The sequence below is a fragment of the Phocoena phocoena genome, chromosome 18 (assembly GCF_963924675.1).
Source record: "Phocoena phocoena chromosome 18, mPhoPho1.1, whole genome shotgun sequence".
In the NCBI taxonomy this organism is placed as follows: Eukaryota; Metazoa; Chordata; class Mammalia; order Artiodactyla; family Phocoenidae; genus Phocoena; species Phocoena phocoena.
The window spans coordinates 11,240,697-11,265,944 of record NC_089236.1 but is presented as its reverse complement, the minus strand read 5'-3'; the positions used below and the strand labels follow the sequence as shown (position 1 = coordinate 11,265,944).

General features: G+C 34.3%; 1 protein-coding gene across 4 annotated transcripts in view; it reads right to left on the bottom strand.

Annotated features, from left to right (window-relative positions):
* The window catches only part of NBEA (neurobeachin), a 618,385-nt gene that overhangs the window by 338,533 nt on the left and 254,604 nt on the right, over nucleotides 1-25,248 (bottom strand). For all 4 annotated transcript variants that reach the window (XM_065896024.1, XM_065896027.1, XM_065896028.1 and 1 more), the window contains one exon: nucleotides 21,140-21,267. In XM_065896024.1, the coding sequence (XP_065752096.1) occupies nucleotides 21,140-21,267 (128 nt within the window). The remainder of the gene's footprint in view (nucleotides 1-21,139; nucleotides 21,268-25,248) is intronic.

The following is a 25,248-nucleotide window of genomic DNA, read 5'->3' as shown; positions in this document are numbered from 1 at the left end:
CTATGCGGCTGCTTCCCACTAGTTTTTTTTTTTTTTTTTTTTGCGGTACCCAGGCCTCTCACTGTTGTGGCCTCTCCCGTTGCGGAGCACAGGCTCCGGACACGCAGGCTCAGCAGCCATGGCTCACCGGCCCAGCCACTCCACGGTATGTGGGATCTTCCCAGACCTGGGCACGAACCCACGTCCACTGCATCGGCAGGCGGACTCTCAACCACTGCGCCACCAGGGAAGCCCTAGCTATCTATTTTAAGTTTGGTAGTGTATATATGTCCATGCCACTCTCTCACTTTGTCCCAGCTTACCCTCCCCCTCCCCGTATCCTCAAGTCCATTCTCTAGTAGGTCTGCATCTTTATTCCCATCTTGCCCCTAGGTTCTTCTTTTTTTTTTTTTGATTCCATATGTATGTGTTAGCATACGGTATTTGTTTTTCCCTTTCTGACTTATTTCTCTCTGTATGACAGTAGTATTACATACTATTTTGATTGGACATTTTAAGATTTGCCTTTATGTTTCAGAGAGTTTGATTTAAAACTGCACTACAAATGAAAACAACTGTAATGTTATCTTCAAGAAACTAAAATAACATTAAGCTCATTTACTAAAAAAATGCTTTTTTAAATGTAATTAAACCATTACAGCTTATTTTTGTATTTAGATTACAAATTTTAATTGAAAATTTTAAAAAACACCTTCAAAATACTGCAGAAACAGTGAGAGTTCATTCATTCATTGATTTACTTTAGTTCATTTAAAAACTAGGTTATCACAAATTTATGGCAGTCTTACTCTCTTCAGAATAGGAATAAAACTGAAGTCTCTGGATGTATCATATACATTAAGGGTCAGCATACATTTTTGTAAAGACGCAGATAAAATACGTAGGCTTTGGGGATGGGGGCCAGGGGACAATAATAAATTTCTGTCACAACTACTCAACTCTTGCCATTGTAGGGCAAAAGCAGCCAGAGACAACGCATAATCAAATGAGCTTGGCCGTCTTCCAATAAAACTATTTCCTCACCCATAGGGGTGTGTGTGTGTGTGTGTGTGTGTGTGAATGTGACAGAGGGAGAGAACACATACATGGGCACACATACTTGTACATACATCCTACAGATTTTTTAAACTGCAGGGGAAATTATTTTAGATGTATGCCTATGATACTTTATAATTCCAAAATACAAAAATCTCTGAAAAAAGCTTTCTCGTAAGATTGTCATAACGTCAATCATCAGCAAAATTTCACCTAAATAATATGATGCTACTTACAAACTTTATTCTACTTAGCATGACTATCCCTATGTATTACTGAAAATATATTAATGTATTTAAGTCCATGAAGATGCTATGAAATACACATATAAGCACCTATTACTTTTGTTAAATCCCGAAATATCTGAATTACGAAACACGTTGAGCTCTAAGTTTTTTTTGTTTTTTTTTAAATATGGGCTGGTTATTATTTTTTTATATAAATTTATTTATTTATTTTATTTTTTGGCTGCATTGGGTCTTCATTGCTGCGCGTGGTCTTTTCTCTAGTTGCGGCAAGCGGGCTCTTCGTTGCAGTGCGCGGGCTTCTTATTGCGGTGGCTTCTCTTGTTGTGGAGCAAGGGCTCTAGGCGCACGGGCTTCAGTAGTTGAGGCACGTGGGCTCAGTAGTTGTGGCTCGCGGGCTCTAAAGAACAGGCTTAATAGTTGTGGTGCTCGGGCTTAGCTGCTCCGCGGAATGTGGGATCTTCCCGGACCAGGGCTCAACCTCGTGTCGCCTGCATTGGCAGGCGGATTCTTAACCACTGCGCCACCAGGGAAGTCCTAAGCTCTAAGGTTTTGAATATAGATTTTAGGCATTTATTAAAATAAAAGAAATGTGACTTTGCTTTTTAAGAGTCAGAAATTAGTGGTACTCTCTTACATGAAATATTTTGAAAGATTAACAAAGATATTAATACTAATATATTAACTGCAACCTCAAAGTAATTTGATATTGTGACTTTTCCCATGGAAATTCCACATGTTCAAACTAAAAATCTATTTCCATATGAGAATGGTTGGCTAAGTGCTTTTAAATTGTAAATCTAGAATGTTCAGATTGCTCAGAAACAAGATTAACTGTAACTGTAGTTACATAATACCGTCATTTTGACTCATTTATTGAAATAAACTCTAAATTTTTGTTTGCTTGTTTGTTTTTGGCCATTGTGTTGATACAGCCTAGGAATCTTATTGGCTGTGGAGATATTTTCTTTTTTATAGTTTTGCTTCTGCTAAGAATTTTTGCATAGTGGTAGAACTTAAGTTCCTAACCCTCTTTTATAGATTATTCCTCCACAGAATGATAGATTACAATAAAAAACTGAAGTTACAGTGATAGTTCCTGCATAGACATTTGCTCATGCTCTGACTGTGAGTGAGCTGAGCTGAAGAGAATATTCTCCTGGCATTATTATCAACATCTGTAAAATGTGAAACACTGTTGTAAATTTACTCTTTTTTAAATTATTCTTTAGAATCCATGTTTGTGCTAGCCCATCAAAAATGTCATATCAAGGAAAATGTTCCGGCAAATTCTTGGTATTCAATGTCACTTTTTTTTTTGTCTCCATGTGACTTCCACTTCTCTTTGCACATTCCATGGAAATACCATTTTACATTTACACATACTAAACAATAGATTATAATTTCACAATCACTTGGGACTGATTAAGTTTTGGGTTGGCTGTCTCTTGAGGTCTTTTCATTTAAATAATTTATTTTAGGGACTATAAGTAAGCCACCGCTGTGTCACAGAGATGACACTGTCTTTGATCTCAAGGAGTGAAAGCCCGGTTATAAAAATAAGGCACATAAATAAACATATGAAGGTGTCCAGGGAGAGTATTATACTGAAGAAATTATAATAAGGCACTATGCCTCCAAATAACTTAAAACAACTATTGTTGAGGTTTTTATTAAAAACTTTTATCCATAGTATTAGACTCAAGTTTCCACTACAGAAGTGATTAACCTGAGTGTCTGGTCCTTTCCTTAACTTCCTGATTTAATCACAACAGCAATGAATAAGGATGAAATAAGGGAAATAAGAGACATTTTCACTATCGTAAATCATCTGGATCCCTCAATTCTCTTTGGGTTAAATTTAATTATAGAACGAATTGCTATTCCTATATCACTCCTCTGCATCAACTTTCTTCTATTCTCCCTGTGCTGCTTCAAATTCCAAAAGTCTCTATTAAATTCTAAAACTACTAAACTATGTCTGGTTCCAATTTTGACATTACCCAAGAAAGACTCTGATCCTGAATTATTATTAAGAATACTATATATCTCTTAAACATGTATTTCATTTCAAGAAATATTAATAATCAAAAAAGCAAGATAAATAGTTATACAGTTAAATCACAGAGTTGAATAAAATGGCTATACTAATGCCTACTTATTAAAAATAAAACAATAATTCATATTCCATAAGATATGGGATCCTCCTTTTAGACATGCGTGTATAAATGAATGATTTGTGTAATTATAGTTCCAAACTACTGAAATTCTGACTTTCATTTATTTACATTCTCAAATAAGTACATTTAATAATTTAAGGTTCTCAAACGTAACTAAATTTAAATTTAAAATTGCTTTTTAGTAATACACACCTTTAAGTTCTTTATTTTTGTATTCAGAAAAACACTGGTTATTTTTCTTTTAAATACTTGTATAATGCACAATGGAAATACTATGCATCACTTTTCTTAATACATTCATAAAGTCAGAGATAAAAACTAAGAAAATAATTAGTAAAAGGAAATTATTTGATAAATATTGTGATTAAGCCTAAAAAGGGGAAAAAAAGGCTACAGGATAAAGTAAGCTCAAGTAGAGGTCAGTCAGCTGAACCTCACTTATTTTCAAGAGTACATTAACTTTATCCAATAAAGTTGCTAACAGCTTATTGTTATTTAAACCTATAAACTTAAATAAAGTTTAAGCTTTATTAAGGCTTAAATTGTTGAAGCGCTCAGAGAAAACAAGCTAGACTTTCAGAGAACTCCTTATCTGTGCTCAAAGCAATAAATTCTCCAATTTGACTCAAGCTGAATTTTCTTTACTGAATCCTCCATTTAAAACAAAATATTGGGCTTTCCTGTTGGCGCAGTGGTTGAGAGTCCGCCTGCCGATGCAGGGGACACGGGTTCATGCCCCGGTCCGGGAAGATCCCATATGCCGCGGAGCGGCTGGGCCCATGAGCCATGGCCGCTGAGCCTGCGTGTCCGGAGCCTGTGCTCCACAACGGGAGAGGCCACAACAGTGAGAGGCCCGCGTACCACCAAAAAAAAAAAAAAAAAAAATTAAATAGGGATGAATAAGCAGTCCAGTTTTATTCATTCTTAAGAATGAACTAAAAAGTTTTTGGAACTTGAAAGAACTCAGAAATTCCTTCATTTTAACAACATTTAAGATACTGCCAAAAGTCACAGAAATTATTTTAAGTCACAGAAATTATTTTAAGTATATACTCCATCTAAGCAGTAGTCTATTGCGATTATTTGACAAGGATTATATAAGCAAAAAAGTATAGATCACTAAATTAACAAGATTATTTTGCCTATACCAGAAAACTCTATATCCAACTCACACCCATCCACAATTCAGAGTCAAATTATATGGTTATATATGTACCAGAATACAGTATGATAATGATACCGTAGAGAAGTCAGTATGTGAATTGCTTTGCATTTAAAAAAATAACACTTCAGCATAAAATATTAGACCCACTTATTAAAGTAAATGGTGCTTTTATTTCTTCTAATTCTTCTTGCAATAACAGATCTACTACAAATAACACTTATTTTTTGTTTTAACATCTTTATTGGAGTATAACTGCTTTACAATGGTGTGTTAGTTTCTGCTTTATTAACAAAGTGAATCAGCTATACGTATACATATATCCCCATATCTCCTCCCTCTTGCATCTCCCTCCCACCCTCCTCCCACCCCTCTAGGTGGTCACAAAGCTCATCTCCCTGTGCTATGCAGCAGCTTCCCACTAGCTGTCCATTTTACATTTGGTAGTGTATATACGTCCATGCCACTCTCTGACTTCGTCCCAGCTTACCATTTCCACTCCCAGTGTCCTCAAGTCCATTCTCTACATCTGCGTCTTTATTCCTGTCTTATTCCTGTCCTGCCCCTAGGTTCTTCAGAAACATTTTTTTTTTTTTTTAGATTCCATATGTATGTGTTAGCATACGGTATTTGTTTTTCTCTTTCTGACTTACTTCACTCTGTATGACAGACCCTAGGTCCATCCACCTCACTACAAATAACTCAGTTTCATTTCTTTTTATGGCTGAGTAGTATTCCATTGTGTATATGTGCCACATCTTCTTTATCCATTCATCTGTTGATGGACACTTAGGTTGCTTCCATGTCCTGGCTATTGTAAATAGAGCTGCAATGAACATTGTGGTACATGACTCTTTCTGAATTTTGGTTTTCTCAGGGTATATGCCCAGTAGTGGGGTTGCTGGGTCATACGGTAGTTATATTTTTAGTTTTTTAAGGAACCTCCATACTGTTCTCCCTAGTGGCTGTATCAATTTACATTCCCACCAACAGTGCAAGAGGGTTCCCTTTTCTCCACACCCTCTCCAGCATTTATTGTTTGTAGATTTTTTGATGATGGTCATTCTGACTGGTGTGAGGTGATAGATACCTCATTGTAGTTTTGATTTGCATTTCTCTAATGATTAGTGATGTTGAACATCCTTTCATGTGTTTGTTGGCATTCTGTATATCTTCTTTGGAGAAATGTCTGTTTAGGTCTTCTGCCCATTTTTGGATTGGGTTGTTTGTTTATTTGATATTGAGCTGCATGAGCTGCTTGTAAATTTTGGAGATTAATCCTTTGTCAGTTGCTTCATTTGCAAATATTTTCTCCCATTCTGAGGGCTGTCTTTTGGTCTTGTTTATGGTTTCCTTTGCTGTGCAAAAGCTATGAAGTTTCATTAGGTCCCATTTGTTTATTTTTGTTTTTATTTCCATTTCTCTAGGAGATGGGTCAAAAAGGATCTTGCTGTGATTTATGTCATAGAGTGTTCTGCCTATGTTTTCCTCTAAGAGTTTTAGAGCGTCTGGCCTTACATTTAGGTCTTTAATCCATTTTGAGTTTATTTTTGTGTATGGTGTTAGGGAGTGTTCTAATTTCATTCTTTTACATGTAGCTGTCCAGTTTTTCCAGCAAACAGTCATTTTTTGAATCAGTATGAACTGGGATATCTACAAAGTGGAGTCAAATAAATGGTAATAAAAAATGTCTGACAAAAAGTAAGGAGCTAGTCATTCCCAAGAATTAAAGACATTTAATGATTCAGTTCTAAAAACAGCACTGCATACTTACTGTACACAAGGCACAGATATGAAACAGATGTGTTCCATGTGCTAGAGAATCCTGCATTCTAATGAAGGACACAACAGATAAACTGATCAGTTTAGTGTGAAGAAAAGAAGTGTTATCTCAGAACCATTACAGGATATTGACTTGGTAAACAAGATAAATGATGTAATTAAAGTAATTCTTATTGTGATTATAATATGGTGAAACTGGAAATATGGTAAAATTGGAAATATGGAAAATGGTGAAATTAATTACAAAATGAAACATGTAACCTAAAATAATGAAGTTATTAATTTCTTGGAAAAAATTGACTTAGAGATCACTCCAAGATCAGCAATCACGAATATTTCAGCTTGTAAAACAGAATCTGTTTAATTTGACATAAAAAAACTACCTCTGTTGACAGAATATAAAACTGCAAGATTTCTCCATATATCAAAACAAATACATTAATAGAAAGCACAACTAATGTGAGAATATTTTCGAGTTTAAATGTTGCAAAGTACAGCTATTGAAATAATCTGTATAATCTTTTTAAGTAACTAGTTTCAAAGTCAAAATAATATCCTTAATAAGAAAGATTACCTTTGGTTGGGTTTAGTATAACTAGAACAACCCTACTGAGTAGAGAGAACAACATTTTTGAGATAGTAACATGTATATCATGAGTCACAGGTTGTATTTCCGGAGGGAGAAGGAGGAGAAGATAATCCTTTAGCAGTTAAAACTGGTATCACAAGTCCAAATTGTATCTTTCATGGATTCTATTATGTACAGTAGAGTTTATATTGATTTTATATGCAATCCAGTAAATTCTGTTACTGGATATGAAGCAAAAATAGATTGAAAGCACTGATTCTACATGGAGGGGCAACGTATATACAAAAGAAAGTAGTACGGACAAAGAAGTTACCCAGGAAAATAAACGTTAAAGGAGACATAGGGGGAAAAGCTTAGACCTCTGGTGAAAGTCCACAAAGGTAACCATTTTATGAACTGGCTTAAGAATAGCTAAAATAGAAAAATATTATTACTTGATCAGAATCTCACCATGTATAAAAAATTACACAATCTTGGTTTGCATTATTATACAGTAGAAAAATTAAAGATGGAATATTATCCCACTGCCCTTTGCAATAATAGGACAAGAAATAATAAGCTTATATTAGTACTACAATTTCTGGGGGACATAATGAAATAGACTCTATTTGTAGGAAAAATATCAGGATGGTACAAGGTGGGTTCTAGGAAATAGTTACATGAAACCAAAGATGCTCACTTGGCAAATGAGAAGATTTCTGGGGAAAGAGTTACTGCACAAAGGGCTTATTTCTCTTGTGATCTGGGGTCCACCTAAATTGTAGCAACTCTACCTAATTAAAGGGCATCTGTAATGTGGAAAACTGTGTTTTGATACCTGAGAAGGACAGACTGGAGACTGATGGTCAAGGGTGACATGCCCTGGGCCTGACCTCAATCCTTGAAATCAGAGACAAGGAACAACATATCTGGACAGCAGAGATCATGGACCAGGAAAAAGTCTGCCTGTGTATATTCTCTTTAGTTGTGGTGGTGTTTAAAATACAATGCAGGTATTTTTAAATATCTGAATTTAGTAACAAATCAGTTGGTTCTCCCACTTTGTTCTAAAATATTAGGGCTTATCCTGAGCTCTCAGAACTAGGCAATTTTATTAGCATTACAGAATTCTTTAATCTGAATCAAGTTTTTAATTAACTCAAAGAAGATCTAAACTGAAAATCTGAAGACATGGTTTCAGAATACAAACTAAATAGCTGTGTAAACTTAAGCTAAGACATTTGCCTCTCTTGACACTAAAAATCTTCTCTGGTAAACAACAGATTAATGATTTTGAAACTTTTTTTTTTTAACTACAATCTAAAGCGATACATTTTACATCCAGATCTACTATATATAATTGAAACAAATGTTTCACAGAATATCACTTCCTCTCACTGTGTGCAGATACTCTGATCTCTGCTATGCTATGTCATGGCACGCCATTAAAAATATTGTCAGGGCATGCTTTACTGATTATGCCATATCATCAATGGATCACAAGCTGCAGTCTGAATATCACTAAAGCTGGCCTGCCTCCTGTATTTACATGGCCTGAAAGCTAAGGATAGTTTTTACATTTTGAAATGGTTGGGGAAAAAAAAGAAAGAAGAATATTTCATGACACTTGAAACATAAAATATTCAAATGTTGAATATTCAAATTTCATAGCCAAGCTCATTCCTTTACATATTGTCTGCAGCTACTTCCTCACTAAAATGGCAAAGTTGAGAAGTTATGACAGAAACTGTATGACTGCAAAGGCTAAAGTATTTGCTTTTGGGCTCCATATGGAAAAAGTTTGCTGATTCCTACACTAAAGGACACCTATATTTCTTTCTGGCCTGAATATCCATGATTCTAAGTACTTCCTTTATGTCTTACTGGGCTAAACTGGGACTAGTGGAGTAGTTGCATGATGGTGAGAAAAATGATATGGAAAAGTATGGGTTCTTGGTAAGTTATATAGGCATCAGATTTCTATTTCATTCTGTACTTGAAAACAAAAATGAGAAGTAGTAATCCAACAGGCAGTACGTGGTGGTAGTATACAGATTAAAGTCATTTACAACATCTGCCCTGTGAGTTCATAGGGCTTTCACTCGTAGCCCCTTTAAGTAGTTCCTTTTTATAGTGGTCCCAATAAAGGATGGTAGTTGTTTCACAGGGATTAGTTTTGAACATAAAAGGGACGATTATGTTGCACCGCTTTGCTATGTACACGTCAAATTTGCAATGATAAAACAGGCACTAAGGGGGAAAAAAAAAAAGCCTCACTTTTATATACTTTATCTGAGTTGAAACTGTCTTTCAACTGTCTTTTTAAAATCTTTTTTTTTGTTCGCATTAGACCTTTATTGAAACACTAGATTTATTCAATAAAATCTTATTTGCTCTTTCTGCCTCCAGACTCTCCTATTTAAACCTTGCTGTATACAACTGACAGACAGTATCTTCATCATATTTTGATTTTCTCTCTCCCTTTTCAAAATTCTTCTGTAGATGACTAGGATCTAGTTTCTTTTTCTCTAGAATATATGTATTCGGCAAAGTCAGTGTCTCTGCCTTTCCACAATCTTCAACAGTGGTCATGAACAGATATACATTCTTCTGGCCCTGGTACCTTCACTTCCCTTACATACCTGGTTTCCCTGCCAGGTTTAAACCTGACTAACATGCACCCAAATTCTGTTTCTGTGTATGCTGTACTGTTATCTTACAAAATTTTGTTTTAGGAATATAGTTGGGAACAAAGCAATATCAGAATAAATATCAGCTTTCTGGGATATAAACAAAACTTGGGAGTATTGTACTGAAATATATTATTTCATGGTCAGTATTAAAAATTAGTCACTGTAACCATCACTCGTGAAGTCCTCAGACAACGTTGGAATAAGGCAACCAAGGGATTTTTGCTTTTTGCTTGTTTCAAATTAAATAAATTAAGCCCCTCTCTTTTATCATTCAGACCAATTACTAGAATCTACTTGACTACAGAAAACAATTTCATTTGTTCTACCATCCACTTATCCATCCACAAGTGTGTTTTGGGTACATAGTTAATGCTAGGTCCTCTGGCAGGTCCTAGAGCCCTTGTGGAGTACATGCTTTCCATGAATCTATTAAAACAGAAGGAAAAAAATAAATAATATTCTCAAGTTTTTAAAGTATGTAAGTTAATATTATAAAACTAAAAGAATATTTATAACATATTTCATAATCTAAAACAATCAGAATTCAGTTTAAAAAAAAGGTGGATTTGCCTTAGAGCAACTTAAGGATACAGAGGGCCATCAGTTACTAAATGAACTCAGTATAAACACTGTGAACTAATTACATATTATAACTATATAATGTCCATAAGAATATAAAATGGCTGGAAAATATAACCACTGTAAGTACTCAGCAGTGTATTTTCTCTTTAAAATTTTCCAATTTAGTTTTTCTTTCCCAATTGTTTATTTCTTGAATGTGCATAAACATCTGAGAGGGTGAAAAAATAAACGCCTATAGTGATTTCAAGCTTAGTTTCTGGAAGGTTCCATGTAGCTTAGCATATGTATAGACATTATATCTAAATCAGTATGCAGGCAATTTTCACAATATAAAAATAAGTTATTTTCTGCCTCAATATAAACTGCATGTGTAGCCTCCAAAAACAGACTTGTTATTCAATATTATATATTCCATGGAATATATAGACCTTTGCTTCATGTTATTAATTGATCTAGAGTATCCATATGTAGTGATTTGCCCAGATAATGCAAGCTGATACCAGCCTGAGTGTAATTCTAAATATGGACATTTTCTCTTCTGAAAACGTTCTGGTTTGCATGAAAATTTATATGACTATTTTAACTTTATAAGAACAAAAGAGAAAACTGTTCCCTTCTAAAATTATGTTATGAAATATATAATACAGGTAACTACAATCTATTATTTCGTGAAACAAAAATATTTCCCAAACACCATATCAAGGTAGATAATCCATTTCTTAGGGATACATTTATCTGCTACTGATGACAAATTCTTCATATTCAGTTATTCCTGTAGTAAGTAGTTCCGATATACCACTTTTAGATGGCCACACATGGTCTACTTTTTTTAAAGCTTCTTTTTTAATCCAAGATACAAAGATCATGCACTACATTTAGTTGTCATAGCTTATTAGTATCCTTTCATCTACAACAGTTCACAGCTTTCCTGCACCTCAAAACTTCCTAATTTTGGTATCCAGATTGCTTTTCTCCCCCCAGATTTAAAGAAAGTTTCCCCACGTTTAAATTCAGGCTACACATTTTGGCCAATAATATTCAATTTCATGGTCTATTCTTGATTTATATGCTGTTATTCATATCTCCTATCTCTGTGAAGAAGATTCATTCCTGTATGCTTTACTTCTAATTTCTCTCCTGGGAGCCTAGGAGATGATGTGTTACCTCTGACTATATTTCTATAGTATACTGCAGAACACTTAATATAGTATATTATATATACCAATATACTTGATATACTACATTCAGGAAATTCTTCTGGTAAATAAGGTTTCTCTGACTTTTCATCATTCCTTGATTTTATATTAGGTTGTTGGAATGTAGTTCCAGCTCAGCTAGTCAAGAATATATGATAAGGGCTTCCCTAGTGGCGCAGTGGTTGAGAGTCCGCCTGCCGATGCAGGGGACACGGGTTCGTACCCCGGTCCGGGAAGATCCCACATGCCGCGGAGCGGCTGGGCCCGTGAGCCATGGCCGCTGGGCCTGCGCATCCGGAGCCTGTGCTCCACAACGGGAGAGGCCACAACAGTGAGAGGCCCGCGTACCGCAAAAAAAAAAAAAAAAAAAAAAAAAAAGAATATATGATAAGAGTCATAATAATTTTAGGGAATGAAAAACTAATATTGGTTTGAAGACTTTAGTAAAACCATTCTCTTTGATGAATCATGTCTCCTTTGCTTTAATCATCTTTACTGGCTAAAAGGAGATTTCCATATTGAAATACTAAACTGGGCAGTTTGAAATATTTTATTTGTGATGAAAGAGTATGATTTCTCTTTTTAGAGGGTATTGTTTTCATGTTAGAAGTTACCTATGATGGAAAAATCTTTGTTAACATCTACATTTAGTAAACATTTGTGTTATTTTTTGGACAACTTAAATTCTACTAATTTGTAAGCAAAAAGTAATCTGGAAAAGATGCTCAGCGATCAGGGCAATACAAAAAGAGCTATGCTTTTGAACACAGAATCAACTAAAACTGAATGAGAACATCCTTGCAGATAAATTGTAAATTTAACAGATGCAGAAAATTCCGTTTACATTTCCCTCAACTCACATCTATTCCTATTCTATAAATTATTCTTCTAAGTTCAGAAGTGTCCCTGTTCCCTTCCAAAGTGAATTTCTATATTTAGTCTGAGCCCTTCTTGATTCATGATGTCCTTTCTGCACTATTTCTCTTATACCTATCAAGCATCTTTATTTTTACATCTCCAATGTTTTGTGGTTTTTTTTTTTCCCTCTGTCTCCTAACAGACATAGATTTCTCCTCCATGAATAAAACTGTCAATACTCACTTGAATGTCTATGTATTTTACTCTCTTGTTTCACTGTCAAATTTTTCCAACAAGTGGTCTATGTTTAGTCATTTTTTTCCCCAAAATGTTCGCCTTTGGCAATCCAGTATCTGTTTCCACTATTCTTCTGAAATGTCTCCAAGGTAACCAAAGGATACGTTTCATGAAATCAAGTGGTCTGGTTTTAGTCTTCCTCTTCTTGACTTCTGCATAATATTTTCCACTTTCATGTAGTAAGAATAAATGTTCAGCCCTCATTTTTAACATCTAAGTTATTTTTCTATTTTAATTCAACTTTATAGAAAGACAGTTTACATAAAATACAATTTGACAATTTTGAATGTACACTTCTTTGAGTAAAGACAAATTTATACATCTATTTAGCCACCAGTACAACCTGCTCCCCGCAAATTTCCTTTGTGCCTATTCCTACTCAGTCTTCTCTGCATCCCTAACCCCAGACAACCACTGCGTTCTACACAAAAGATTTCTTCTGCGCCAGTGTTTTGTAAAAATGAAATCATACGATACGAACTCGTTTAAGCCAGGCTTCTCTTGCATGATGTTTCTGAAATTCATGCATTTTGCTACGAGTATCAGTAGTTTTACTTTTTTTTTTTAATTTCCAAGCAGTAATCTATCATATGGACATACAAGCATTTGCTTACCCATTTTTTTTAATGAATATAATTTTTCTATTTCTATTTATTATGAATTTTTGTATGAAAATTTATATCTTTATGTGGACATATGTGTGTTTTACTTGAATGATAACTGTAGTGGAATTCCTGGATCAAATTTTACGTGACTGTTGATAAAACACTGCCAAACTGTTTTTCAAAGTTGTGCCCTTTTATATTCTGAATCAGCAATGCACGAGATCCTTAGGATTTTCTACATACGTGCTAATTTCAACTGCAATTAAAAACAGTTTTACTTCCACCTCTCCAAATCTGTATGTCTATTATTTTTACTCCTTGCCTTACTGTACTACTTAAGAACATACAGTAAAATGTTGAGTTAAAGTGGTGAGAGGCAAAATCCTTCCCTTATCCCCAATTTCACTTGGTTTTTCACTAAGTATAACATTAGTTTCAGTTTTTCATAAACACCAATTTTAGGTTAGGTTTGTTCCCTTTGGGACCTATTTTTCTCAAAGATTTTATCATGAATGGGTATTGAATTTTAATAAATGCTTTTCCTGCATCAATTGAAAATGAAAAAAATATTTCATATATACCCCTATATTAACTATTTCTTACATTCTCCTTTGTGTGTATCTAAGTTTCCAACTGGTATCATTAACCCTCTGCTTGAAAAAATTTACTCATTGCTGTGTTGGCAATGAATTTTAACATCTTTTGTTGTGTGAATAAGTCTTTATTTCTCCTTCATTTTTGAGGAATATTTTCACTGGACAAAGAATTTCAGGTTGGAAATCTTTTCTATCAACACTTGAAAGATGTTCCATTAGTTTCTCGTTTGCAATAATTTCTGACTAAATGTTGATGATAATTTTATTTTTGTAACTCATGTTTTTTTTCCTGACAGTGATTTCAACATTTTAATTTTAAATTATTATAGGTTAAAACTGACTTTTTTACTTTGCGTGTAAATTTCTATGAGATTTAATACATGTATTGATCCATGTATCACCATCATCCCAAGAAATCCTTTGAAAAATTCCTTTACAGTGATACCCTTTCCCACACATAAACCCTGACCACCACTGATCTGTATGGAGAATGTTCAAAAAATAAAAAGGAAACATAATGTACACAACCCTTGGGATGAGTTTTTCTTCCACACAATAATTTTGATGAGATTCATCCAAGCAGTAAGGTTTATCAGTAGTTTGTTCCTTTTTTCTTCTGTTTGAATGCACCATAGTCCCTTTATTCTTTTACTCACTGAAAAACATTTGAATTTCTCCAGCTTCTGGCTATCACAAATAAAGCTGCTATGAACATTCATGTATAAGTTTCTATGTGAAGGTAAGTTTTCATTTTCTCTAGGGAAAATTTCAAGGAACGGGATTACTGGGTCGTATGATAAGTGACTGTTTAACTTAATAAGAAACTTCCAAACCATTTTCCTCAGTGACTGCCACTTTGCATTCTCAAAGCCATGGGTGAGAGTGCCAGTTGCTCCAAATTCTCCTTGGTATTGGGTGGGCCAAAAACAGCCTTCAGTTTAAGTAAAACGACACATTTTTCATTTTCACCAAGAACTTTATTGAATAACATATTCACCCTTTTGTTCCACTACCTTCTGCCATTTTTCAAGCAACTTCATAATTCCATCTTCCCAAAACTTTTTTATTTTTTTGAGCAAAGAACTGTTCCATGTGCCTTTTACAGTCTTCAGGGAAATGAAATTTTTTTCCATTATGAGAATTTTGTAAAGACCGAGATAAATAGAAATCCGAAGGTGCAATGTCTGGTGAATACGGTGGATGAATCAGAACTTCCCAGTCAAGCTATAACAGTTTTTGCCCAGTCATCAGAGAAACACATGGTCTTGCATTATCCTGATGGAAGATTATACGTTTTCTGTTGACTATTTCTGGACGCTTTTCATTGAGTGCAGTGCCGCTTTCAGTTAGTCCAATCGGGAGCAGGACTTGGAATTCATCGTTTGGGTTTTCGGAAAGAGCTCATAATAGAGGGCTCCCTTCCAATCCCATCATATACACAACATCACCTTCTTTGGATGAGGACCAGCCTTTGGTGTGGTTGGTGGTGGTTCATTTTGCTTGCTGCATGATCTCTTCTGTTCCACATTACTGTACAGTATCCACTTTTCATCGCCCGTCACAATTTGTTTTAAAAACGGAACGTTTTCATTACGTTTCAGTAGAGAATCGCATGCGGAAATGTGGTCAAGAAGGTTTTTTTCGCTTAACTTACGTGGAACCCAAACATCAAAGCAATTCACATAACCAAGCTGGTGCAAATGATTTTCAACGCTTGATTTGGATATTTCGAGTATGTCGGCTATCTCCCACGTGGTATAACGTTGATTGTTCTCAATTACTGTTTCGGTTGGATAGCTATCAACTTCAAGTGGTCTACCCGACTGTGGCGCGTCGTCCAGTGAGAAACCTCCAGCATGAAACTTCGCAAACCACTTTTGACACATTTGATCAGTCACAGTACCTTCTCTACACACTGCACAAATCTTTTTGTGCATTTCAGTTGTGTTTTTACCTTTCTTGAAATAATAAAGCATAATATGCCAAATATACTGCTTTTTTTCTTCCATCTTCAATAATAAAATGGCTACCCAAAACTTCACCAATTTTGATAGGTCTCTTTTTAAATGCACACTGACATGACGGCTGCCACATACAATCTAACAAAATTGTTTCGAGTGAATTAAAGACAACTAAGTGCTACTAGAGCCATCTTACGGAAGAAAATGAACAAACCTTTTGGCCCACACAATATTATCAGTATTTTTTACTTTAGTCATTGTCATATGTTTGTAGTGTTGTGTCATCCTGGTTTTAATTTGCATTTACCTTCTGATAATGTCGACTATCTTTTTATGAACTTATTTGGCATCCTAATGTGATCTTTTGTGAAGTATCTGTTCAAGACATTTTTAAATGAGTTGTTGGTTTGCTTAATGTTGAGGACTACTTTTTGAAATTTTCTCTTGAAACCTGGTTTTGAACAGTTTAATTATGATGTTCCATGGAATTATTTTCTTTGTGTCCATCCCACTTGAGGTTAGTTGAATTTCTTGGATCTTAGGATTAATAGTTTTCAAATTATTTGGCTATACACATACACACATATCGTCTCAACCTCCTTCATCTTGGACTCCAATTCCATGTATGTTAAACTGCTTGAGGAGTAGCCCTTGTTACTGACTCTCCTTTCCCATTTCCAGGCTGCCTCAAGTCTATCTGTATTTCATTTCCTGACTTTGAGACTATCTGCTGTATCCCCATGATAATTAAGTTATCTCTAATGTTCCTGTGAGCTCTCAACCAAACACAAGTAATGCTCATGGAACACAGCAGTGATATTCAGGGCCACTCTGTGCGGTGGTGGAACAAGGTAAAGGGCACTAAGGCTAAGACACACACACACACGGCCCTCACCCCCAACACATACACACAAACATCTTCTCTTCTAATTAACTTGGATCTGCTTCTTTATTACTATGGCAACTCTAGGCTCATGGCATTTCCAAGACCTCCTGAATAACAATTATCAAGATCTAACGTCAGCACTCGATCTACAACAGGACCTTCTTCCTTAAATCTGAACTCTAAAATAGGCTCCTCTCAACTCTTTAAGAGAAGCCCAATGGCTCCTCTGAAGTGCATCCTCCATTGCTGCTTAAGCCAAATAAATAAAGCAATTTTGTTTTGTTTTAAATTAATGATAATGATCATTTATTCAAAAAGATGAGAGGGACTGGTGGGTGACGATTACATACAACCTCTATAAATTGACAAGGATTAAAACAATGGTGTACTCATGCAATAATAGAGCAGTGAAACAGATTTAAAAGTTCGGTAACCAACCCATTAGTATAACTATAACAATTTTGGACCAAAGGTTGTTTTGCCTTTTTTTTTTTTTTTTTTTTTTTTTTTTTGCGGTACGCGGCCCTCTCACTGTTGTGGCCTCTCCCATTGCGGAGCACAGGCTCTGGACGCACAGGCTCAGCGGCCATGGCTCACGGGCCCAGCCGCTCCGTGGCATGCGGGATCTTCCCGGACCGGGGCACGAACCCGCGTTCCCTGCATTGGCAGGCGGACTCTCAACCACTGCGCTACCAGGGAAGCCCCTGTTTGCCATCTTAAGCTGGTAGATTTTGATACTTGCATTATATACTCTAATTTGTACACATTAGTTTGCACATTGAAAAGCTAGAATTTTCTTAGAGAAAGTTCACTAAGCTCCCCAAAACTATCACCTTAAAAAATACTAATTATTGCCAAGGGGAAGACACACACACACACACACACACACACACACACACACCCAAAAGCTATGCAAAAATAGCTACTGTTAATGAGTGAACTTAAAAGGTATGAACAACACTGATTACTATAGAATCATACAATAATAAATTTAACACAGGTTGACTAATAAAATGATAGACAAATTAAGAAAAGGAAAGGACATTATTTTAGCATGTGTTTTAAAGGACACAGACAGTATAAACTACCAATAATTAATTATTCTATAAGAAAAGAGTTAAATGGATACAAATGTGAATCAAGAAAAACTGAATATAAAACAACAAAGATTCAATTCAAACATATTTTATGATTACTTGAAATCAGGAGTAATTGTTTTCTCTTTTCATAAGACATTAAAATATCTTCAGTTACCTAAATCCAGTTTTGTTCCTACCATACCTATACATATGATGAAATCAAAAGCATTGAGATTTATTCATCAGAAGCACTATTTCTGAACAGAAATATTCAATAACTAAAGATATTTTTATCATGTTACTCTCCTGAGCTCTTCACAATAGTCTGACAATTTTTCTTCTCAGAGGAGAGGAATGGTGTGTCAAATTATGCAAAGAAGGGAAATGGAGGAGAGGGAAAAAGAAAGAATGATCAAGAGTACACGTTCAAGAATGAGAACATGACAGGATATATATTTCCATAGTCTGGGGCAGAGAGCAAGAATGGACCTTGGGTGAGTATAGGATCCAAGGCATGGGTGTGGATGATTGATCAATATTAGGAATTCTCACCACAGAACACAAAAGTTTTATCTACCTTCCCTTATTTTCAAAACTTACCTCTACCAAACATTATCAGTAACACAAATAATGTTGTATTCAAGTACAAGGAAAAAAATACTCAATATTATGTACCAGAATCTAAGTTAGGCAATGTTAATAAAACCAATAAAATACTTCCTATTTACAAGTGAAAAATAATTTTATTAATATTGTATAAATAAAATGGCACAGGAGCACAGAAGAGAAGGCATTAATTTGGCATAAGGAACCTGAAGCAGAACTCAAAGGATGAGAATAATTTGGGGGAAAGATAAAAGGAAAAAGATCCAATGCAGAAGGAAGGGTTGTACAAAAACAAAGCAATGTGACAATGTGTAACTTATTGAATGTTAAAGGAATGTCCTCTATAGTAAGAGGACAGAGACTAGTTGAGTCTGAAATGGAAGGTTATGACTAAATGGTGAGGATACCTAATGCTGTTCTGGAATACAGCAGAGGATTCTAGAGTTTTTGATTGTATGGCCTAGCAGAAATTTGGAGGACCATATCTTAAGGTAGTCAACTTTCTATTGTGCCAAGTAATGGCATTTACAAAACGAAACTCAAAACTTAAAAATCTACCATTTGCTATCATCATTTTATTAAGAAAAATTATTTTAACACAAAAGAAGAGTATGAACATTACACCAACATAGTTTTAAAAATAGGATATTTAATTAAATTCTTTGGATTCAGAAAAGTGAAAAAGTAAAATTGTATTCTATCAAGGGAACACAAAGTGAATTCTTAATATATAACTTGGTCTAACGTTGCCTTTTTAGCACAGTCACCTTTATAAAAATCCAAGAGGATTATTCTTAATGCTGCTTCAACTCAATTCAGAGTATTTGAGGTAAACTTAGGGAAGCCCAAGAAAAAGAGCTCTCAATTACAGGCTATTTCTCCTACCTTCTCTCTGCAGGGCTGGGAAGAAATAAGAAACAGTCCAGATGTCTGGCCATGGAAAATTCTGGAAAGGGGGCTACATGTATGGGGTTCTGACTGACCAACATAGAGCAGTTAAAAAGTCATCTGACAGTAATTCCTTAGAACTCGAAATTGTCACAAACTCATTTAGGAACCAATAATGTAAGTTTTATAACTTCAAATAATTCCTTCTTTGCTTTGGCTGCTGGAAAACAGTGCTGAATTTGCATCCCAATTCTAATAACAGTACAGGATCCATTACTAACACTACTATATTACTCACTTTATTCCATGTTTATTTTTGCATGTATTTGTTCACTATTTATGAATTTCTTTGGTAAATTTGTCAGTTAATTTCTGGAAAAGATATACATAAATACTGAAAAAATTAAAAGACTTTTAGGGAATGAGGAAACATTTGAGATTTAACTTTTTAATGATGTTTATTGAATTTTTTTTCTTATTATAAAGGTAACACATGTTATAGGGTCATTGCACTATTCTCTTGACCTAGGACACTCTTCTAGTAAGCTGTATGGCTCACCTCCTTTAAGTCTTTGCTGAGATGTAACTTTTACTACTGGCTAATTTAAAATTAATCACCTCTTTAAAACTGCAACCTAACCCTGACACTTCTATAATCCCAATCCCCTGTGTTGTACTTATCCTTTTACATAACACTTACCACCTCATATGCTATATAATTTAATTACTTATTTTGCTCAGTATTTATTTATGTTCTCTCTTTGATAGAATATAAGGTGACCAAGACAGGGATCTTTGTTATTTACTAATATATTCCAAGTATCTAATAGCACTTGGCCTAGAGCAAGAACACTGTATTAAGAAAAAAATGAATAGCCCTCCATGTGTCATTATTCTAAGAGCTTTATAGGCATTATATAATTTAATCCTTACAAGAACCCTGGGAGGGAGGTGTTATCATTGACTACATCTTATAGAAAGCAACTAAGCTGCAAAATGGCTACGTAACTCACAAAGGTCATACAGCTAAGAAAGCAGTGAAACAAGGGTTTAAACTCAGGTTATTAACTATTATTGTTTCCCCTAATAGAAACAGATTGTGTAAAAGCAGTTGAGACAATGACAGAACAGGTAAGGAAAACTTCCATAGTAAATAGGAAGTAAAAAGCAAATATGTGTGTGTGAGTGTATGTATGTTTGCAAATATATAAACATATATATATATACCTGCTAAATTCAAGGAATAGCACCTAAAGCCATTATTCATGTACAGGATCATCTAGATATTGATTACCCCTTTCTGAAGCTCATGAATATTTATAGAACAAAACTTCTGTTTAAAGAAGTAAGGCTTCAGACAACCATATTTTTCAAAGCTCCTAATACAGATGCTTATATTAAATCTTCCCAACAGTTAATTATCTTCTTTGCCTTCTCACTCCATTTAAGCTGCTGACGAGTAGATAACAGCTTCATCAATTCCCAGTTAAGTATTTCTTTACATTTTCTCAGTTAAGGATTCTCATATTACACATGGTATGTGTGAATAAGAAAAGTCACTTGAAGCATCACTTTAAGAGTTAGAAGGGGATATTAGAGATCATTGCTTAGTAAACATGCCACCCTAATGAAGGATATACAGCAGCCCTAACAGATTGGGATTATAAGGGCCAGAGCCTCCCATTCCAACACTTTTTCAAAGTTCTTCATTCTGTTATTAGCATTGACTGTGCAAACATGCTACTTTTTTTTTTTAATGAATAAGGAGAAAGCATACATGAATATCTTACTAGAATTTGTGGAAGCAATGTCTTTATATTCTGCTGTCAATAAATATTCCTCTAGTAGCACAAGTTATGCCATGATTAATAGATACATTATAGGAAACTAAAATAATTAGAATAGAGAGAGAAATCATACCTTCTATCAATAGCTCTTGTCCATGACTGCCAAGAAGTGTACGAGATAGGAATGGGGCAAAGTCTACAAAAATTTCACGAAGAAGAGGAGCAACTTTTTCTAAAGCTCTTTCAAGTTTTGCAGTGATGCTGTTGAAATTAAGACATAAAGACTAGTAAATATGGTTCAATATAAAAAGTCAAATAAACTTTACTTCTAAATTAAAACCTTTAAAATTATAAAAGTCCAATTCTAACCCACTGAATAATAACAGCTTCATGTAGAAGGGACACTGTAGAGTTTCACATCAGTCATAAGGCTACTCAAAAGCCTGTTGCTAAATCAGAATGATTATACTGTGAAAAGGAATCAGGATCCTGTCACCCACAAGGGCCACAGATTCTGTCCATAACTCTAGGAGCTTCAAGAAAAGAAGTTCCTGTATGGCTTCTTTGTCTATCCTTCTTTCCACCAAAGAAAGCTGTTTCGAATACCTACTACACGGGTCACTGTGAAAGTTACAAAGAATGAGCTCTTGTTCTCAAGAGTTCCCTGAAAATTTCCTGAAAAGCAGGATAAATAAGGGGATAACTGAATTCAGTATGATACAGGTGAATTGCTTTGCCAAAGTAGGCGTTTTCTATTTCATAAGCCCACTTACTTTTTATTTACCAATCATTGTATCATTCATTATTGCTGGCTATTAAATTTCAAGTTATATGACTTTATATAAGCACTATCTGACATTCTTGAAAGTACCTTGAGCAAGATATGTAAAAGTAAAAACACAGATAAAGAAAATAATTCTGATCAAATAAATACTTTGGTAACATCCAACTGTCTCTCTTACAAGTAAGTGCTTTAGAGTAAGACTGCTTGAACTGGAATGCTGGCTCCATCATATGCTACCTAGGTGACCTTGGGACATTAGACTTCCTATGTCTGCAAAATGAAGATGGTAACAGAACCTACCAGGTGAAGGTTAATGAGCTAAGGCATGTAAAGTGCATAGAAAAGTGCTTGGCACATAGTGGGAGGTCAACAATGATAGCTCTTGTAACTGCTACTTTGAATAGAACACACCTGTATTTAATCTCACAAAATGTGACTCTGATATATTTGAACCAAAACGAAATCAATATAATAATCTTAGATGAGCACATATTCTTCTACACAGAAGACATGTACAGTAAGGAATTAAACAATACTTTACAGTAATAAAAGTTCTGCCACAATGCTAAGCAACATTTTTGTTATGTATGAGGAAAACATAAATGACAAAAAGGTAATTAATCACAGAATAATTTGCAATGTATTATTAATATTTAAAACTGAACTATTCCATCTTTTTTTAAGTGAATAGCGAGGGATTAGGGAATAATCTAGGATACTCTTTCCTAACTTGGAAAGAGCATGATCTGAATCCTTTGAGTACACAAAGCCTCATCATTAACACTTCAATTTAAGTTTACTTCCTCTTATTTGGGTCAACAGCTTTAGAGAAAGAAGAACTCAGAGGAAACTCAGGTTTAGTAACTTCCACAAACACTTAAAGAGAATATTCTGGAGGAACAACTTTAAGCAAGAAAAAAGGACCTGGGTGGGGCTTTGCAGACTTGCCGAAGACAAAGAGTTTTCAATATTCTCCCCTACTCTATTACTCCTGGAGCAAACACCTACATTAAGGCAGTGGTTCTCAATCTTTGGTGTAGGTTGGAATCACCTGCAAGCCCTGTTTAAACCCAAACTGCTAGGGCCCCAGCCTTAGAGGTTCAGCAGGTTTGGGTGTACCGACACAGTTTGCACTTCTAAAAGATTCTCAGGTGGCCTGATACTGCTTATCCAGGAAACACGTTTTGAGAAAAACTGTTTCAATGAAAGTACTTACTATTATTAAGTTGTAATAAAACAGCTAGGAAAGGAAGGACTACCTGAAGTCACAGAATAATCATCTTAATAATGAGTTAGCTCTGAATTTTAGAGAATATAGACAGAACTTCTTTTTTAGATCCATTATTTCATTCATTCTTTCTAATCTCCAGGATCATGTCTGATGAAGCTTCTCAGCTAAAGTAATCCTCTCTACCAAGGAAAGGTAAGTAAGAATGGTAAAAGAGAACCTAGGAAGAGGAGAAAAATCTAGATATAATTACTACTGCTTTTGCACCTGAATTCTGAGTGAAGCATGAATATTTATTTTTACTTAAGACTGAGTAAAATTACTTTAGAAAAATTCTAGATTTATAGAGGTTCACATCAGAGTTATACTATTGGATCATAATATACTACTATCTAAATGAAGTCAGAAACATTTTCCCTAGTTTAAGATTTTTTTTGCATATTTTACAGGTTTCTGTATAATAATTTAGAGGCTTCAGAATTGCAAAAGTACTGTTCTTGGTGATTAAATTAAACATCAAATAGAAACTGATTAATCTACACAACTAATTACATATGTGTATGTAAATGTGTACTAATTACCTTTACTTAAGGGTAATGGACAAAAAGATATTTCTCAGTGAGTGAATCCCTATAATAAGACTTTTTGCAGTTATTTTCTTACAAAATGTTAACAGAACATTAAATGATGCTTTTATAAATCATTCTGCAACCATAATTTAAATATTCTAATAAAGGGCAAAAAAATGTAACATTTTACCCAGCAAGAGATTAAAGGTTTTAAATACAGGAGATTATTATCAAATAATACTGCCAGATTTCTCTATCAAGCAAAAACAAAATATTCTAAGTGGAAAAGTTGCATCATCACTTTTTCATAGTGAAGAAAATGGACATATAGATTCGTCATAATGTGTTTTAAAGTAAACATTGTGTAAAGTATGTTATCTTCATTCTTACACAATTTAAATTCTCAAAGGAAATGATATAAATATAAATTTTAGCTTTATACCCTCCCTCCTCTATCACCTGGCAGATAACCACCAATTACTAAAAAAAAAATTTTTTTAAGATATATTGTGTCTATATTGTTATTTCAATTATCATCTCAGATAAATACACAGTGTAAAACTATTTTTTCCCAATCCCAAGGCACATGAAAAATGTATCTGCTAACATGTTAAAAATTCTTTAAAATCTTAATAAGGGAGAACTCTTTGACTTTATAGCTTATAAAAATAAATAATTCTTTCTTTTGAATGTAATTTTCATTTTAAAAGCGGAAGGAACCTATAGCTACCAGAAATAAAACAAGGTCCTTTGGCAAATTATTTTCTAAAACAACTAGCGTATTCTACTTAATTTAGGGAGAACACCAAGTACTAATTTTTCATTTGGAAGTTTTCATTTATTCAAAAAACATTCACTTAGTCTAAGACATTTTGTGCAGAGAAATAATACAAATGTAGACTTGATGGGGAATTTGCCCTACATAGTCTAGTGTGAGGGTTATAATCTTAATAATCTGTTTATAACTTCTTAATATTTTAGAACATTCTTGGGACCTAAATATAGAGTTTGTCAACTCTAGGCTGAAATGCATTCTCTTAAGCTACTCATTCCTCTCTCCTCACTTTATTCTTTTTCATTCTCTTCAGTCACACTAACTATGCTTATGATGCTATTTTGACTTTGGCTATTTTTCTTGATAGTAAGTACAAATTTTTTTAAGAAAGAGAATTACTGATTTCCATGAACACAATTATGGTTGCAACTTGGGAAATTTATCAACCACTCTAACAAAATGACCAATGATAGGAAAACTAAACATTCAAAGGATATAATAATGCTTTAGATGAATTTCTTCAGCTCTAGTGCCTGGATTAAAACAATATGACTTAAAACACAAGAGTTTAGTTTAAAAAACACAATCATATATTGGTTTTACCTATATTAAGGAAATCTCATTTAGAGAGGTTTACAGATTCTAAGTAATTTGTAGGAATAAAACTATAAATAATCCATTAGAAAAAAATACATAAAAATCCATGGCTGCAACTATTATCATATATATACACATACATGAAAATTAAAGACACTATAGGAAACTGGAAGAGAATATTAACCCATAAAAAATCAAATGGAAATTCTAGTACTTACACAAAAATTAAAAGTAAGAATGCAGAAGATTAGAAACAGTTAAAAAGAGAAGTAGTAAAGTGGACTAAGGT